The sequence below is a fragment of the Equus asinus genome, chromosome 16 (assembly GCF_041296235.1).
Source record: "Equus asinus isolate D_3611 breed Donkey chromosome 16, EquAss-T2T_v2, whole genome shotgun sequence".
Lineage (NCBI taxonomy): Eukaryota > Metazoa > Chordata > Mammalia > Perissodactyla > Equidae > Equus > Equus asinus.
In genome coordinates this window covers 3746333-3763450 of record NC_091805.1, presented here as the reverse complement: position 1 = coordinate 3763450, position 17118 = coordinate 3746333, and the positions used below count along the sequence as shown (strand labels likewise).

Sequence of the window (17118 nt, the reverse complement as noted above, 5' to 3'; positions counted from 1 at the left end):
GAGCTCTCCACAGAGCGGAAGTCTCTGAGCTCCAGGTGGCTGGCTTCAGAAAGCCCCGGAAATAAGTTGCTTACTCACTCTAGCACCGACAGGGGATCACTTCGCTCTTCTCGAACTCGGCTCAGATGCCTTAATGCCAATTCCCACCATGGTTAAGCAATTACAAGCACTAACTGAGTGAGGATAACAGCACGGAGCCCCACATGGATAACAGCATGGAGCCCCACGTGGATAACAGCACGGAGCCCCACGTGGAGACACAGAAAAGAAGGAAAATCTAAGCTCATCTTCCAGTTTTTCCTCCCTAGTTTACCTTCTCCTTAAATGAAGACAATGGAAATAAAAAATAAGAGTGCCATCAGGCAGGATCAGCTCTCTAAGAAACTGGAGAAGGGAAGAGAGAATGGGATTAAGAGATGTGGAAGGTCAAATTATCGACTGGTTTCTGTAAAAGCCAAGGGTTAGCAGAGCCGGCTGACTAAACAGCAGCTTCCAATACGCCAGGCGGAACCCCATCTCTGTGGCAACCCCGATTTTGGGGGTACATATTCTTAGCGTTACGCAAAAAGGAGCTATATTCCTTCAAACTCGACAGAATGAGAATGGACGTTTAAGTTGGCATAGCAGCGAATGCACATGGGCGAGACATTTTCTTGAGTCAAATTTGTTCACTTTACCTAGTCTTTTTAGACCAGGAGTTGCAAACTCACACGCTGGTTAATGTTGGCCAAGCAGGTGATGAAGATGGGGCTCGGTTGCTGTCCTACAATAGGGACGAGTGGGGACTTGGTGAAGGGGAGAACGCACGCCCGGTCTTCAAAGGAGAGTCACTCCACGGCACAGGGGGAATGTGGACCCATTATTGCCAGATCCTCTGATTTTAAGAGAAGACAGAAACTTAGATTTCTAAAATGTGTAATCTCTCAAAGTTTAAATGTTGGCAACAGATTTAAAAACTTACAAATTTTAAAACCTTTAAAACATATTGTGGGTCCCAGATAAACCCATCTGTAGGCCAGACATTGTCCACGAGTGTAATTACACGCCTGTGTGTCTGTGCACACCTTGTGGGAGGGCCCAGGATCTCCAGTACTCTCATCACCTAACCCAACGTGACACAACGGAGGTGTTAAATTACACGAGTAAATGGACTTGTTCTCAAAATTACATATTTTTAAGTGACACCAGTGAAAATGAGTCTGTCTCAGATTAAGCCTATTTTTTTTCCATATTAGAGAATGTTAATTCTTCAGATCATTCCTTCAACAAACATTGACAGAGGGCCTAATCACTATGCAGGAAGCTGTGCAAAATAATTAACTCCTAGGCCTCCTAAGTAAGAATTTTAGGAACTGACTGGTCTGAGAAGGAAAGTATCAAAATCATCTGAAAACTCTATTTCCTGCTGCTTTGCAGGTTCCCTCTGTTGTCATCATAGTGTAACCTTCAGGGTGTGTTCTGCAGAATCTTCTGTAATTGAACACTTTAATGCCCCTCTTTTGAGAACTGGGCTTTTATTTTAGTTTTTTAAAGTATTCATTATAGAGCCTTAGCGAGAAAAATCAAATATGGATTATATAAATCAGTAGAAACGAAATTCTAGGCCTAAAACAAAAAGTGAAAATTAGCCACTGGTTAAAATTTGTTATAAAAATATTGTTCGAGGACTATTTCATCTTTAACACCATTGGAGAAGCAGCAAGGTCAATCATCCGCAGGCACAAATAGGTAGAGTGCCATCGGGCCAATGCTGAGGTTTAAAAAATGTTTACAGGGCCCAGATATTTAAGAATGGACAAAATCCAGATCTAGGATTCGTCATCCCTTATCTCAGCTCCAATGGCTTATGTTTATAACGATGACAGTATTAATACATGCCCATGGCCAGACATAGTCCATGGGCATGAAGAATCTGCTTTACAGAACTGCAAAATCTTACAGTTTGGAAGGACTTTAGCAACAATCTTGAGTCCATTATTCATAAACTTCAGTCATTACCGTATCTGTCACCTTCAAAACACTGGTCACATTCACTTAATATTTTTATTTAAATTAATTCACTTTTTTTTCTTCTTTTGAGGAAGATTAGCCCTGAGCTAACATCTGCCACCAATCCTCCTCTTTTTGCTGAGGAAGACTGGCCCTGAGCTAACATCCATGCCCATTTTCCTCTATCTTATATGTGGGACGCCTGCCACAGCATGGCTTGACAAAGTGGTGCGTAGGTCCACACCCAGGATCTGAACTGGTGAACTCCGGGCCACCAAAGCAGAAATGTGTGAACTTAACTGCTGTGCCACTGGGCTGGCCCCTAAATTAATTAACTTTTTAATTTAGGTTACTTTATGTTATTGCCTTAAGAGAAAAAACAGTGTCCCTTGACGTGGAGGATAATATTGAAATCCATAATTATCGAATAAAAGAGTTTACGACCTAAAAACATCTCCCTACATGACCCCGTGAGGTAGGTACTATCATTATTTTCAACTCACTGATGAGGAAACTGAGGCTCAGAATTAAGTGACTTCCCAAGGTCAACTTACGAGGGAAACAGGTATGATTCAAATTCAAATCTGCCTACCATGAAAAAAAAATTGTTTTAGTCACGTCATTAAACTGCTTCCCAAGACTGGGAGTTCTTCCTTGCTGCACGTCACTCCAACACAAACTCCCTGAGACTCAGAATGTAGACATTTTCAGAGGGACTGGAAGAGAGAAGAGAGTGACCTGAAAATGTGCTCAGTAGGATACCACAACAGTGGGGAAAGGCAGATAAAAGCGTTCTTAGGGTAGAGCAAAGGCAGCTGAGGATTCGTACCCTGCTTCACCCCAATAACTTACTATTACTCTTTCCAGCTTTGAATCTTCACATAAAATTATGAGAGTGTCTCGTAATTTTAGCAAGGGCTCATGTGCAGTCAATGGTTGCAAAAGCATCAGCTCAGAGTTCACTCCAAAAATTCTTACACACATATCCCTGGAAAGCGAGCTCAATTCAATGCCAAGAGCACTCAGTCTAAGAGAGGCAGGTGTCACTTGCCACCTCCCGCTGCCAACAGCTGTAATCAGGTATCTCTGTAATTAGCCACCAGAAGGAATCCGGTCTTTTGCTCCTCTGTAGTGATTACTCAGCTTTATAGTCAGAACTGCCCTGGTTTTACAAGATTCACCCTAAACGGCAGTTCTCGGGTCTATCAGCTGCTCCGAGCGAGGACGGAAGACTGCATTGCAAGTCCGTAGTCTCCCCTCAACATTCGATGAAGAAATGCACCCTCTGAAGGAGGACAGGCCTCTCACACTGACCTGCTTCCTCAGCATGCATCCTTCTAGGATTCCGATCGTCTCCTGATGTTAAACTGAACTAAAGGAGAAATTCCTGGAGGGCGGAAACTACATTTTATGTTTTATTATATTCACCAAAAGGTAGACCACTGGGTTTTGCCAAAAATCTAGATGGCCTGCATCTCAGCCCTCAACCCTTATCTCAGTATATTCAAAATGGAAACCAGCCTTTATGCAACATTTGGTGTAAGTCCTCCCCCACTTTAATGTGTGTGCGTGTGCATGTCTGTCCAGCCGTTTTCACAAGATCAGCAAATACTCTTCTACGGCACGGCTACATCCTATCATCTCACCTTTATGGATATGATGCAATGTCCTTAACTAATACCCCACTGTTAGAAATTTATGGTAGTTACAATATTTTCTATTCTAAATGATACCACAATGAGTTTCTTTACATGTTCATCCTCAGAAACATGTCTGATTATTTTGTCATATTCCTCCAAACGACCAGATGAAATAAGATGCAGACTTCTAAAGTTCATAGACTCTTTTGTGATGCCATCCACTCGGCATGTTTCTCTGCTTCAAGGAACCACGGCACCTCTCTGCTGTGGCCCACTCTGCCCTATTAGTTATGCTCAATATTTGCCCTCCACCCAATAATTTTTAAATTTCTTGAGAATAGACATCCCCATATTAAATCAATTAAGATGACAACAAATGATAATTAAACACAATTGCCAGGTGCTGGGGTAAAAATGGATGAGGCGTAATCCCTGCCTAGAACAGCAAGGGAGACAGACCCAGCAGTAACAACGTGGCTACGTGGAGTCCTCTCTAACAGGGGTGCATGAAACTTACTATGGGAACAAAAAGGAGAGAGCAATGAACTCTTCCAGGGGCAAAAGGAAACAAGGAGATGAAAAAAAAAAAAAGTTTAGGAAGCTATGGAGAGAGGCAAATCGTTGAGTTACCTCTTGTAACATTAATAGAAATTCACCAGGTGGACAAGTAATGGTAAGGAGACAGGGGGGATAAATTTATTAGTAAATGCCAGTTAACGAAAGCTTTTGGTTTCATCTAGAGCATTAGTTTCACTTAGGAATTTATGAAGAGCTCAGATCTTCTAAGCCAGGGTTTTTCAACCTCTGTACTACTGACCCTTGGAGCCAGACAAGTCTTGGTTCCGAGGGGCTGTCCTGTGGACACGTACCAGCATCGCCAGCCTCTACTCACTATGTGCCAGTGGCAACTGTCCCCACCTTGCAAGTGTGACAACTGAAAATGTTCCCAGACAGTGCCAAGTGTCCCGGGGTGGCGGCTAGAGGGATCACCCCTGGTTGAGAACAACTGTTTCAAGCATAATTCTAGCCCCAAGGACTTCTCCCTTATTATACTATCTCTTCTCTCTGTCCTAAAAATGATTTTTCCTTTGGTTCAAAACCCAACTAGACCCTCAATTTATTTTTATTTAATTAGTTTATTTCTTGGTGAGGAAGATTCGCCCTGAGCTAACATCTGTGGCAGTCTTCCTCCACTTTTTCCATGTGGGACGCCTCCACAGCATGGCTGCTGAGTGGGGTAGGTCTGCACCTGGGATTCGAACCCGTGAACCCGGGCCACTGAAGCGGAGCACGCAGAACTTTAACCACTCAGCCACAGCGCCGGCTGCCACAATTTATTTTTAGACAAGAGCTAAGTTTACTAAAATGTTACTGATGCCAACTACAGGACACCCGCTTTGACGAAACCTAATAAAAAATGAACTGTTCACTATGATATGGAAGTATATAAATATTATGGCTAATTATTTGTTCAGAATATCACAGCTTACAAGGTAATTTCACATTTGACTTCCCTGAATGCTCACAGCACCCTATGAAGTATTTGTCATTGTTCCCCCTCTGGAGATGAAGACAGGGTGGCTCAAAGACACCAAATATCCCAGCCTATCGAGTGTTAAGTGGTGGAGGTAGGATTCCTATCCAGACAGTCTCATTCCAAATTGTGTGCACTTTCCATTTAGTTTAGTAAACGACCAGCACGAGCTTCTTTAGGTCGCAGAGAGAGTAAGCCAGAGAGAAGGCTCATCTTAACATCACACAGATGGGGAAATAAAATGACTGAGGGATGCCCTGCTACCTACAGAGCTCACCAAGAAACTACAGTAAGTAAAAACTTGCTTGTGGAAGCGAAGCATCATTTAACCACCAAAAAACTGTTGTGTCCCTTCCTTGCATAGCTTCAAGGGCACTTACTGTGCAAAAGGAGTAATACATACTGGTTATGGTTACCTTTACACCCATAATTTTTAAAGTATGTTAACATCTTTTACTCATTTTAAATAGTCTTAGAAAATTGGTGTAATAGAGATTATCTACTGATTAAAAACGGTGCATAAAAATATGAACTAACGTGATTAAGGTCACACGGCTAATAAGAGGCCAAATCAAACTTAATTTAAGTTCTCTGTACCTCTAGATAAGCGTTCTTCCCACGACAGTTTCCAACATCGGACGACCCCACACCCCTCCAACTGTAAACATCATAAGCCAGTAAATAAGATATCCTCAATTAAATAGATACTAATTCTGTTTCAATAACATCTGAAGACACGTTTCCCTTGGTAGTTTTAAAAATAGCTATCCACACAAAAGTAAGAAGTGGGAATTTCTGCTACTCTTATCGAAGACAAGAAGCACTTCTGTAAATTAAGCAAAGTACCAGAACCAGCGAGACTATCTTTTTCATGACTTATTAGCTCACACACCTTTGCAATTTTCTGGACTTGGTCAACTCTGTACTCCAACGCTATTTGATGCTTCTGAACCTGAACTGTAGCAATGACAAAAAGGTGAGCAGGGAGGGTTCAGGAATCTTTTGGATATAGAATATTGAGTCAGACTTCTTTAAAAATTACTTGTCTACGTAATGATAAAGGGCTTATTTAAGATAGGAATGCTATACACTTTGTAAACACAGGTATTTTGAGTATGAATGGAAAGCAATTCAATTTCTGGTTTAAAGAACAATAACGAAATCATAAAGTCTTACTCCATCATGGAAGGTGGGATGGTGCAGCAGTCCTGAATTGCAGTGAGGGGAGAGGTCAGGTGAGCCGTATACGACGCTTCTACAACTTGCTTGTTCCGGTTGACCACATCCAAGTACCGGTTGAACTTCTCTCTGATTTTTTTGGCTAGCTGTGGGACGACAGTGAGCAAAATAAATCGAAAGCCCAAGACAATAACCCATTGTACTTTTTCTAATAAGCTAATTAATTTGTGTCACAAACTGCATGTATTAAACTTCAAGTAAAACAGTAACGCACCCCCAAGACTCATTCCACTGTGTAAATTGAGATCAAAATTGTAAAATACCCAGAAGTCACAGAAGAATGCTCAGATGACAAAAAAAAAAAAAAAAAAATAGCATCTTCTGTCTTTTAATAGATGATGATGCATTGAGAACTTCTCATGTGTTCAACTTCAGATAGAACAATACTGATCCATAAAATGACTTGCTGGATAAAGGAAAACGAAGTCTACTGATAGCATTGTCGGCATGTTACAGAGCAGCAACAGTGACTGGGGGGAAAACCCCACTATTCATGGTCCTGGAGTCACACAGGTTTTCAGGGGAAAGATATATAGAGGGGAAATGACATTCAGTGTCTCCTGCTCCACAACTCCAGGGGGCACCATTCAGTCTTCCACGTAAATGGCAGTTTCCTGGGGTTCTGCAATGCAGACATCCATATAAAATAAAGCGCATAGTTAGACATATACTTGTGTTTGGTCTGTTACCCCTTTAAGATGGACAAATGTCTTCCTTAACTGCTGTGAACAGAACACTTCATCATAATTTACTTTCATGTGGGAATAACAAAAGCAAATTGATAAGCATACTGTTTTCCCTCCATTGTTCCCATCAAATATCACAGCTTAATTACAGATCTCCAAGGAAAACAGTGTTGTTTTTCTTCCCCTTAAACAAAATGTTACCCAAATGAAAGGACTGATAGAATTACCGCTAATTGGTTTTGCAGACCTATTCGTTACCAGCACACGAGAGGAGAACTAATCATCTCCTTTGGGCCACGCGTCCCACACAATCCAACAGCTTACGGCCTGAGAACATGCAGCCAAATCAGAATATCTTCATTTGTTACTTTCGAGACAACTTGAAAATTTAATTTTGCTCTAATGATATTCTGCAGCTTTCAGAGTTTCAATTAAATAACTGAGGTTCTCAGTCTTACTAAATATTGCACAGACTATACAGTTCAGAAAAATTCCTGGACATAACAGAAGAGTATGAGAATGTTTCATTTGATAATGGGTTGTCCAAATTCACCTTAGTGTTTTTTTTTTGGTGAGGAAGATTGTCACTGAACTAACATCTGTGCCAATCCTCCTCTATTTTGTACATGGTATGCCACCACAGCATGTCTTGACGAGCAGTATGTCAGTCCACGCCCAGGATCTGAACCCATGAACCCCAGGCTGCAGAAGCAGAGCGCGTAAACTTAACCACTACGCCAGGTCCCTCTCAGCATTTTCAAAGGAGAAATTGTGTGTCTCAAAATTCAAGCAGTTCACCTGCAATTGTGCTTCCTGAACTAGAGTTCTTACTATTTAAAGAAACGTACATTTTTCTCATTGAGGTCATTGAAATAAAATATACACACAGTTTAATCTCCCCTGTTTATTTAGACCACTGGTGATTTTGCCCCGCAGAGGACATTTGGCAGTTTGGAGACAATTTTGGTTGCTACAACTTGATGGAGAGAGCGATGGGCATCTGGCAGGTGGAAGCCAGGATGCTCCTAAATATCCTACAACCCACAGGACAGCTCCCCATAACCAAGAATTATACGGCCCAAAATGTCAATATAGTCTTGCGTCGTTGATAACAGGGACACATTCTGAGAAGTGCGACGTTAGGTGATTTCATCATTGTGCGAACATCATAGAGTGTAGTTACACAAACCTAGATGCTACAGCCTACTACACACTTAGGCTATACGGTACTAATCTTATGGGATCACACTTGCATATGTAGTCCATCATTTACCAAAACAGCTCATGACTGCAGTGTTCCGTCTGGGAAAACCTAACGTAGAGAAAAATCAAAGATAATAATCCCGATCTGTAAATCAGCCAATAGATCCCAAACTGTTCTTCTAGCTTAGTTTTCTACCCATCCAAAATGGTACCTTAAGGAGGATAAAAACCTAACAAATTTCAATATTTACAAATTTCTATGTTGTTGTTTTTCCTTTTCCAAAGTAATGTGAACAGGCCATCATACATGCCTATAGTTGTCTAAAACGTAGGCCAAATACAGAGACAGGACTATTCCCGAATTGTCAGTAGATGGGCTGAAGTGCTTCTTAAACCGCAGTTTGCACTCATAAAACAATCCTTTTTCCCCGGACTCTCACATCAGTGGGCAGTTGAGGATGGGAGAGTGACACATCCAGTTTGAAAACCTAACGTGGATTCTTACGGTGCCCTGCTCCCCCCGTCATAACACACATTATGCTTTAATGCCACTACCTGTTTAAGGTCGGGTTGCCCCACTCGACTGCATGCTCTGTACAGGCAGGGACTATGTATGTTTTTGTTCATCTCTGGGTCTTCAGCACGCTGCCTGGCATTGTACGCAGACAAAAAACATTTAATGAATTAATACAGGTCAAAAAAGAATTCACCCCTGAGAGTCCTCAACCTTGTCTTTTGGTCTCAGGATCAACAAACTCTTCAAAAACATGTAATGCTTATTTAAAAAATATACATCAATATGTATTTCTAGAAACTCCATCAAGACCAAGTTCTGTCTTTCCTCTTTAGGTTCGGAAATAAAATAAATATCATTAATTGCCCACCTACAAGTATCAGCAGTCTAGTCCTGCATTGCCCTTGGAAGAAATGTGCTGTCGCAGGATAAAGATGAGGCGCACCTGAAATGACTGAAATGCCAAATAATATCTTCACAAATTCACTTCTAAAATGAAAACAGCATCTGCAGTCGCTTCTGCCCTTCTCTCTCACACACACAAATGCCTGGGAAATCCCAAAGCTCTGCTTCCACACATTTGGAGAATTCTAACTTAGAAAACACGAGTCCTCGTTAGGTATGATACTCTAACCTGGCTCACTGCCTGATTTTGTGTGAGCTGAGAACGACTCATATTTTTAAGCGTCTTTTACTCAAATCCCAGTGTTCTTAAGTTTTATTGAGACACAGTCACTAGTTTACATATCGTTCATGGCTGCTGTCATCACATGATGGCAGAGTTAAGTAGTTGCAATAGAGACCGCGTGGCCTGCTTCTCGATGGGTAGAAGCCAGAAGCCCTAATATGGCCCAAGATACAGCCATAATCCTAGTAGTTTTATAAAAATTTGCTGCAATTCTTTAACACTCATCTCCAGTGAGAAGTGGGGTCTATATTCCCTCTGCTCCCACTGTTTGACCCTGGGTAGGCTTACGATGGCTTCTACCCTGCAGGATACAGAGAAAGTGACACCATGTCACTCCTAAGGCTAGGTCACAAAGGGCCGTGCAGCTTCCGCCTGTCTCTCCTTGGAACGTTCTCAGCTACCAGGCTGTAAGACGTCCAAGACACGTGGAGAGGCCACAATCAAGCACTTGGTTGGCAGCTCCAGTGGAGCAAGTCTTCAAGTCATCCCAGCCCAGGCCCCGGATATGAGTCAAGAAGCCTCCAGATCATTCCAGCCTACAGTCTCCCCCAGTGAAGCCCCAGACATCATGGAGCAGAGATAAGCCGTCCCTGCTGGGCCCGGCCGGCATTCTTGACCCACAGGACCCTAAGCACAAAGAGATAGTTATTTATGCCACTAAGTTTGGGGTGGCTTGTTGTGCAGTAACAAGTAACTGGAACGCCCAGGACAGGCTGGATTCCATCCTGAGATCAACGTATTGGAGCGAAGCTAAACAAGGCTGCTCAGATGCAGGCATGGAGCCTACATCATCAGAATTATCCAGACTCCAGCCTGCAGGCTAAACCTGCTGCAGAGAGACTCCAGGGCTCTTCAGAAGATGATAAAAGCCACGTAGGGTGGTACTTACATTCACCAGGCACAAGGACCATACAATGTAGGTATTGCCATTTTACAGCAATGAGGTCATTTTGTGGCTCAAAGCCACGAAGTAGGTGAAGAACCTCGTCATCACTCATTCACACTTGGAACTGTCCATAAAGCTACGTATCCACCTGCTCAGCTGCGGTGCCCCCAACAAAGCTGCAATGGGGGCTTGAAATAAAATTTCGAAAAAGGGGCCGGTCCTGTGGCCTAGTGGTTAAGTTCGGCGCACTCCATTTTGGCAGCCCGGGTTCACACCTATACCACTCGTCAGCCCTGCTCTATAAAATAGAGGAAGACTGGCACAGATGTTAGCTCAGGGAGGATCTTCCTCAGCAAAAAAGAAAAATGACAAATCGCACAATCTGGGGAATGGAGCTCCTGTTAATGTAATCGGCCAAGGCACAGAGCTCCTCACTACTGGGCTGGCCACGGGACCAAGTGTTCCTTGGGGTGGTTGGGGGGTGCTGGTGGGGGGGACTGGCTGACTGATGGGTGAGGGGCCCTGTCAGAAGTAGTGGGTTTGGGGGTGGCAGGAATGTCTGCCTTTGGCCTCTGGTTAGGGGGGACCCCAAGCTGCATTCTTCATCAGTGGAGGCAGTAACTCGTACGCAGAGCCCAGCCACACGATTAACAAACACAAGCTCCCTCCACTTGGATTCACAGCTCTCAGCCAGAAACCCCTCAGTCCAGGTTGTAGCACCCATCCTGCCTTCTGTAAAACTATAATAATAATAATTGCCAACTTTGGTTTAGTGCTGCCTATGTGTGGGGCACTGTTCTAAGCACCTCACAAGCAAACATCAGTTTAACCCTTCCAAGAACCCTATAAGGTACACATCTCCATTTTCCCACCAGAAGCAGACGGTGAAGGTTAAACAACTTCCTCAAGGTCACAAAGCTGGTAAGGAGCAGAGGTGGGATCCAAAGCCGGGAGCGTTCTGACTTCAGAGCCTAGGCTGTTGATCATCTTCTCTCTTGAATTCAGAGACCAATTCCACCCCACCCCCCACCCCCGCGTCCCCTGCCCCCGTCATTTCGGTTCAAATCCATTTGAACAAATGCTGTGAAATTCTTGGCAGAAGATCATAAGCCATAATAGTCTCATAACTTTATAACGACATTTTTAAAAATTAATATTTCATTTAGAATTCTTTATAGTTCCCATGAAAATCAAGACTTTGAGGAACTTTAGAATTGCTGAATTCTACCACCAACATAAAAAAGGCAAAGGGCCAAATGTGAAATAATGTATTCTCCAAAAACAATGCCTACCTAGTATGACCTGACTACTGTGGTATAGATTACATCAAACTAACTTAAATTGTTCTAATTATTCCAGGTGTGTGTTAGTTTGTTCGTAACCTGCAAAGAGAACAGAGTGTATGTACCCGTCCTTTCCTTTGGCAAAGAAATTTCAGAATTTATTATTTTCTTCTGAATTAAGTTATCTGTCATCATAGGGTAGTAAGATGCAACCGTCACTCCCATTTTAAAAGTGAAGAAACTGAGGCATATAGAGCTGAAGGGTCTCTCGACTCCAGGGGGTGCTCTGGCCTCCTCTGACCCACTGCCAAGATGACCTCCCTGTGCCCTCTGACGAGGCATGTGATGGAAGCTCACTATGGAAACCTCAACTCCTGCTCCACGAGGCGGTATTTTTTTTCTCTCCCTAAAAGCAATCTCTTGTAGCATGCCAGCCAAATCCAGGTTGCCCGGCAAGCATAGCAGAATCTACTGGAGTAAAGACAGCCCACAGAGAGATTAAATCCTGAATGTGCCCATTAAACTGAAGAAGACCGGCTAGCAGTGTGGCACCTTCCGAGAGGCCAGAGCGATTCTGGGTCTGCATCCTGCTATGGTCCCTGCAGACAGGAGAAAACAAAGGACACTCTCAACAAAAAGCTACAGGTGGACCCACAATCCTCTTCAGTGTAATTAAAAACATTTTTCTTTCCACAGCTCAGCTTTCATCTTTTATCCTTCTTTATCCTCTTCCCTTCATCCCCTAAGGGGTTCCTGAATGCTGATGAGACAACAGGACTAAAACCATCTTGTCATCTTTTGGGTCACTTCTTCGGGGGGCCAACATCCAGCCATGGGTCAAAGGATCAGTAGGTAGTGCGCCGGTCCCCATGGGAACGGATTCTAATTTGTCATCATCTCCAGTGACAACGTTTCATACAACATCAATGAATTTCTTTCTTGCAGAATTCCCCCTCCCTTAATTTTCCCATAGACATTTCTTCATTTGCATTCTTCCCCCGAGCTCTTCTTTTTAAAGCTCTTTTTACCTTCGCTTTATACTTCTGAAGACTGGGGGTGGGGTGGGCACACGGTAAGGGAAAGGTGACAGAAAACAAAAATGCGGAGGAGGCCGGCTACACGCTTTATTTATGTCTCCTTTCTAAAAGGCAGGGCCGGGGGGGAGTGCCGCCCGGTAGGGAAAGCTTTATTGAAAACACAGAACAATGAACTGACAGGCACAGACAGGAAAGGGACCCTGGGGGGCTGAAGATGCAGAGCAAAATTCCTATGGAATGTGGAAGAGTTTAACATTTGACATTCAAAAACCTTTGTGCCGTGATAAGTATTTAATAGCTGACCCCTATTCCTTCGATTCCAGCCTTATTATTCAGGAATAAACCTTTCATTTTCCAGCAAGTTTCGGGACTTTATTATTTAAATGTATGTGACATAGAAATAATTGTAAGTATATGCAAGCACAGGTATTTAACCTCTCTGAACATCACACCACTGAATTCCAACGTTCAAGCGGAAAACATTCTCATTGTTTCATGTTGCCCTCTGTACAGAGGATGTAAGAAATGCTCTACCCTTGCGATTATTTTGTTAGTGATAATTGTAATATTCCAGACAGCTCTCCCAATTACTAGCTGGGAATTTGGGCAAGTTCTTCGACTTCCCTTAGCCTTGGCTTCCTCATGAGTAAAACAGATAATACCCCTTCATGGGCTTATTGTGACGTTCAAATGAAACAATGAACATACAAAGCCCAGGATAAGTACGAGGGATCAGTCTCATTGTGGTACCCCCGTCTCTGGACTAGAAAGTGCAACGGTGGTGAGAGGAAATAATGTGGGGTGTTTTCCAATAATGGAGCTATAGGTAAAGAGAGAGGGACTCTGAACATTAACCATTTTATTCATCTAACTCATCCGTACACTTAATCCTCCATAGGAAACCTGGCACAGGGTCTGGGGGGGAAAAACCCATTTCTTTCTTAGATTAACAGCAAAATGGCACAAAGGGCTTGAGCTTTGGAGTCAAATAAATGTGAGTTAAATCCAACTCTGTCACTTACTAGGGAACCAGGCAATTATTTCTCTAAGCCTCAACTTAAAAACCTCTAAACTGGGAATAGTAATAGCTGCTTTGTGATGTTGTTTGAGAACTAAGAGGAATAAAGTTTGTAAAGTATTCAGCAGTGTCCAACATATTGTAGGCGCCAAATAAATGGTTGTGGCTGTTGTTTGACCATTGTCGTTATTGCTACTTACTGTTATGGCCGTCGTTGTTACTGTCTGGAGGACCTGACGTGCTCACTCGAGTACTCTGAAGGGAGACCCCAGGAACACGTTCTCGGCAATTGGAGAGGAGTCAGGACCGATGTGTTAGCACTGAGCAATGCCGTTCCTAGGGCTGTCCATGCCTCTTCCCAAGCCCTGGGTCGTGCAGCCTGCATGACCGCAGTCTCAAGTGGCTTGGCATTCTTCTAGGATTCTCTTTCTAACGTTAAGCATCTAATAGTGACTTTAGTCTTGTGATGCATTTTACCATTTTCAAAGCATTTTTCATGACTGTCTCGTGTACCTTCCACAACCCTGGGAGCTAGGCAGAGCACGTGTTCCCTGTCCCCTTTTTACAACCAGGAACTCAAGGCTCAGGTGTGTGCCCAAGCCGACGCCGAGTGAGTGTAGACAGCAGAGAGACCCTTTCTCCGATCCCCAGCTCCATTCTCATTCTGCTACAAGCTCCCCAAATTGCAGGAAAATGGGAACCCTCCCAGATGAAATGACCTACATCCTACTCATTCTTCCAGTCCCCGTCCAATTTTTTTGCCTCTCCCGAAGCCTTCTGAGACCCGGCTCTTCCTAAACTGCCGGGACTCACCGTCTGTGCCACTCCTGTCCTGCCTCATGTGACTGACCTTTCCTCAGTCAGGGACTCCATTTTCCCCAAGAAATCAACAACGTCACAGTAACTAGAGTTTGTGGACTTCCCACTGTGCACCAGGCACTATGACAGTGCTCAGTCCTCACAGCAACTCTCGGCAATCGCTGTAGGTTGTTTTTCTGGGTGGTTCCAATAGATCAACTTGCCCAAGGTCACTCAAGCTAATAAAGAGGTTAGGTCAAATCCATGCTCTTAAACCACACTACACTCCACATTTTCATTTAACACTGCCCGGGATCTAGGAGGGACTTAAAAGGGTTCGCTCGCCCTCATCCAATATACCATTCTCTGCCACACCGGAAAAATCGGCTTCCTTAGGAAAGGACAGATAACCTACAAATATTGCTCATATCTAGTTCAAGGCAATCCGCACCTCTGGGCCTTTCTAGTTCCCTATCTTGACGCGCCTCCTGGGTGATGTCAGCTGCTCTGGAGTCAGTCTTGCTAGAAAAAAGAACACCAGTTCAGAAAAGGGACCCTGTCGGCAGTTGGCCATAGTTGCGACGTGGCTGCTCATCCACCACCAGTTTAGGTTTCACGAACCCACTCAGGAGACCAGAGCCTGGGCATGGCAGGCAGATGAAGACCTGGAGATGGAATGGGGCCCGTCGGCATTTCCTGCGGCCCGCGGAGGCTTCAGGTTGTCTGACCGATGTGTGGGAATGCCCCGTCCAGCAGAGAAGCGGGGCAGCTGCTGACAGACGAACTGCAGGTGGACCAGGAAGATTTATGTGCGAGGCTGTCTGGGCTCCGGGGCCACATACCCGGATCCTGTGAGAGGTGGGGCCCCTGTGGCTGAGCTGGGGAGGAGCGCGATGGAAACAGCAGGAGGCAAGTGCCGACGTGCCAGAGAACCGGAGGAGGCCGAGCCGGGAGACGCCGGGAGCGGCAGCTTCTCTGGGAGCAAATCGCGGGCTGGCTTGAAAGGTCGGGACGGGTCTGGTTTGGGCAGCCGTCTGTATCAGGTATTCCCGGGGAGTCATGGAAACGCACACCCCAGCCTCTGGAAGGCCGGGCTATCAACTCCAGGGCTCAACGGGCTCTTGCCCTGGTTTTCACCTGCCTCCACCCCTGACAACAGATCATAACAAAAGAAACAACGGGAGGGCAGGCTCCAGCCCACTTCTCCTCACTTTACTCTGTAATCGGAGCCCCTGAGCTGAGGTCCCTTAAAACCAAAATAAGCAAGTGCTCAGGGCTGGAAAGTTTACAGCCTGCTCCTTCACAAGAAAGAAGTTCAACCTAGTCTTGACCTTAGAAAGAATCAAGAGGCTGAGAACGAGGGAGGAGAGGAGAGGCAGGGCCCACGGCGTACGGAATCATCTAGAACATTTAATTCACGACTTTGGAGATAAGTTTGTGTAAGTTATTAGTCAAGGAGGAAAGGGGGAAAATACTCTGAGTTTGTGAACTTAGGAGTTCTCTGGTGGCCCCTGAAGGACACACTCAGTCGTGGAAAAGGAAAGACTCAGTCCCTTACTCTCACCATGTAAAGCTCTTAGAGTACAAACATCCATGCATAACTTATAAACAGCAAGAGCAATTGACATGCATTCCAAGTATCGGGGGCGCTGGAGGAACTGGGGACCAGTCAGCAGGGCTCTGGGAACATGCAATTCACTGTAGCCCAGACTATTTTCCCCACACCCAGTGAAAGAATATCTCATCTCAAGCAAACCTGCAACCTCTGCCAGGGCCTGGCACACCACAGGGACCTGGGAAGTGTTTTCTGTGTAAATGAAGGACGAAATCTGACCTGGCCTCCAGTTGGAGGCCAACTGACCGGAGCGTTTTAGGGTTCTCAACAGGCCGTTTAAGAGCACATCGCTCAAATCCTTGCCAGCAAGTCTCAATTAGCCCAGTAGTGAAGTGGAAAGGCGACACTGATCAGGGAACGAAACCTGCTGCCAGCAAACACGTCCCCACCCTCAACCCGGCAGAGAGCTTCTCAAAACCAATTCCTGGGACGACAATCTTGAGACACAAGGAAAAGAAACTAGATGTTTCCATTTCCCCTTTCTCAATAACGTGCTAACCGGACTTACCTTTCCATCGCAGGATGCTACTGTGCCACCTTAGCACTTCACTGAGGCACAGCTCTCCTCCTGGCCGTGGACCTTGGGTACAGTAAGAATAATGTCTCTCCTCGTCTCCCATGACAAAGAGATAAGTCGGTGCAAGGCAGAGCCTCATGCACAGCGTACTCCAGATCTGGAGTGACAAATTTTCACAGCAGAAATTCCACTTAGAACAAAGGGAAAATAATAGTAGAAGAGAAAGCATCTTATAAACACTTGACTTCTTCAGCTGTTGAAGACTGGCCTTGGATATCTGACACCAAGTTGAGTCCAGAGGATGGCCTGACAACATAGGAGGCAGGAGCACTCATCTCTCCTCTCCCACCTTCAAGCGAGGAAGCCAGCTGGGAACACGCTTATCTTAGCGGATAGAAAAGGCACTTCTTGGCTTTCCTTTCAAGATACTTGAGTAGTGGCCAAGCAGCCCCGGAGATCTAAGGGCCTTTA

General features: G+C 44.5%; 1 protein-coding gene across 2 annotated transcripts in view; it reads right to left on the bottom strand.

The window, feature by feature from the left end:
- CACHD1 (cache domain containing 1) overlaps positions 1-17118 on the bottom strand; it is a 197490-nt gene that overhangs the window by 85836 nt on the left and 94536 nt on the right. Inside the window, exons 1-2 of one of the 2 annotated variants that reach the window (XM_070486469.1) lie at positions 13918-15464; positions 6340-6488 (exon numbers count right to left, since the gene is read on the bottom strand). In XM_070486469.1, coding sequence (XP_070342570.1) covers positions 6340-6347 — 8 coding nt within the window. In that variant the 5' untranslated portion in view covers positions 6348-6488; positions 13918-15464. Of the gene's footprint in view, positions 1-6339; positions 6489-13917; positions 15465-17118 lie in introns of those variants that run through there. The other variant, XM_014855338.3, reaches the window with a different exon arrangement.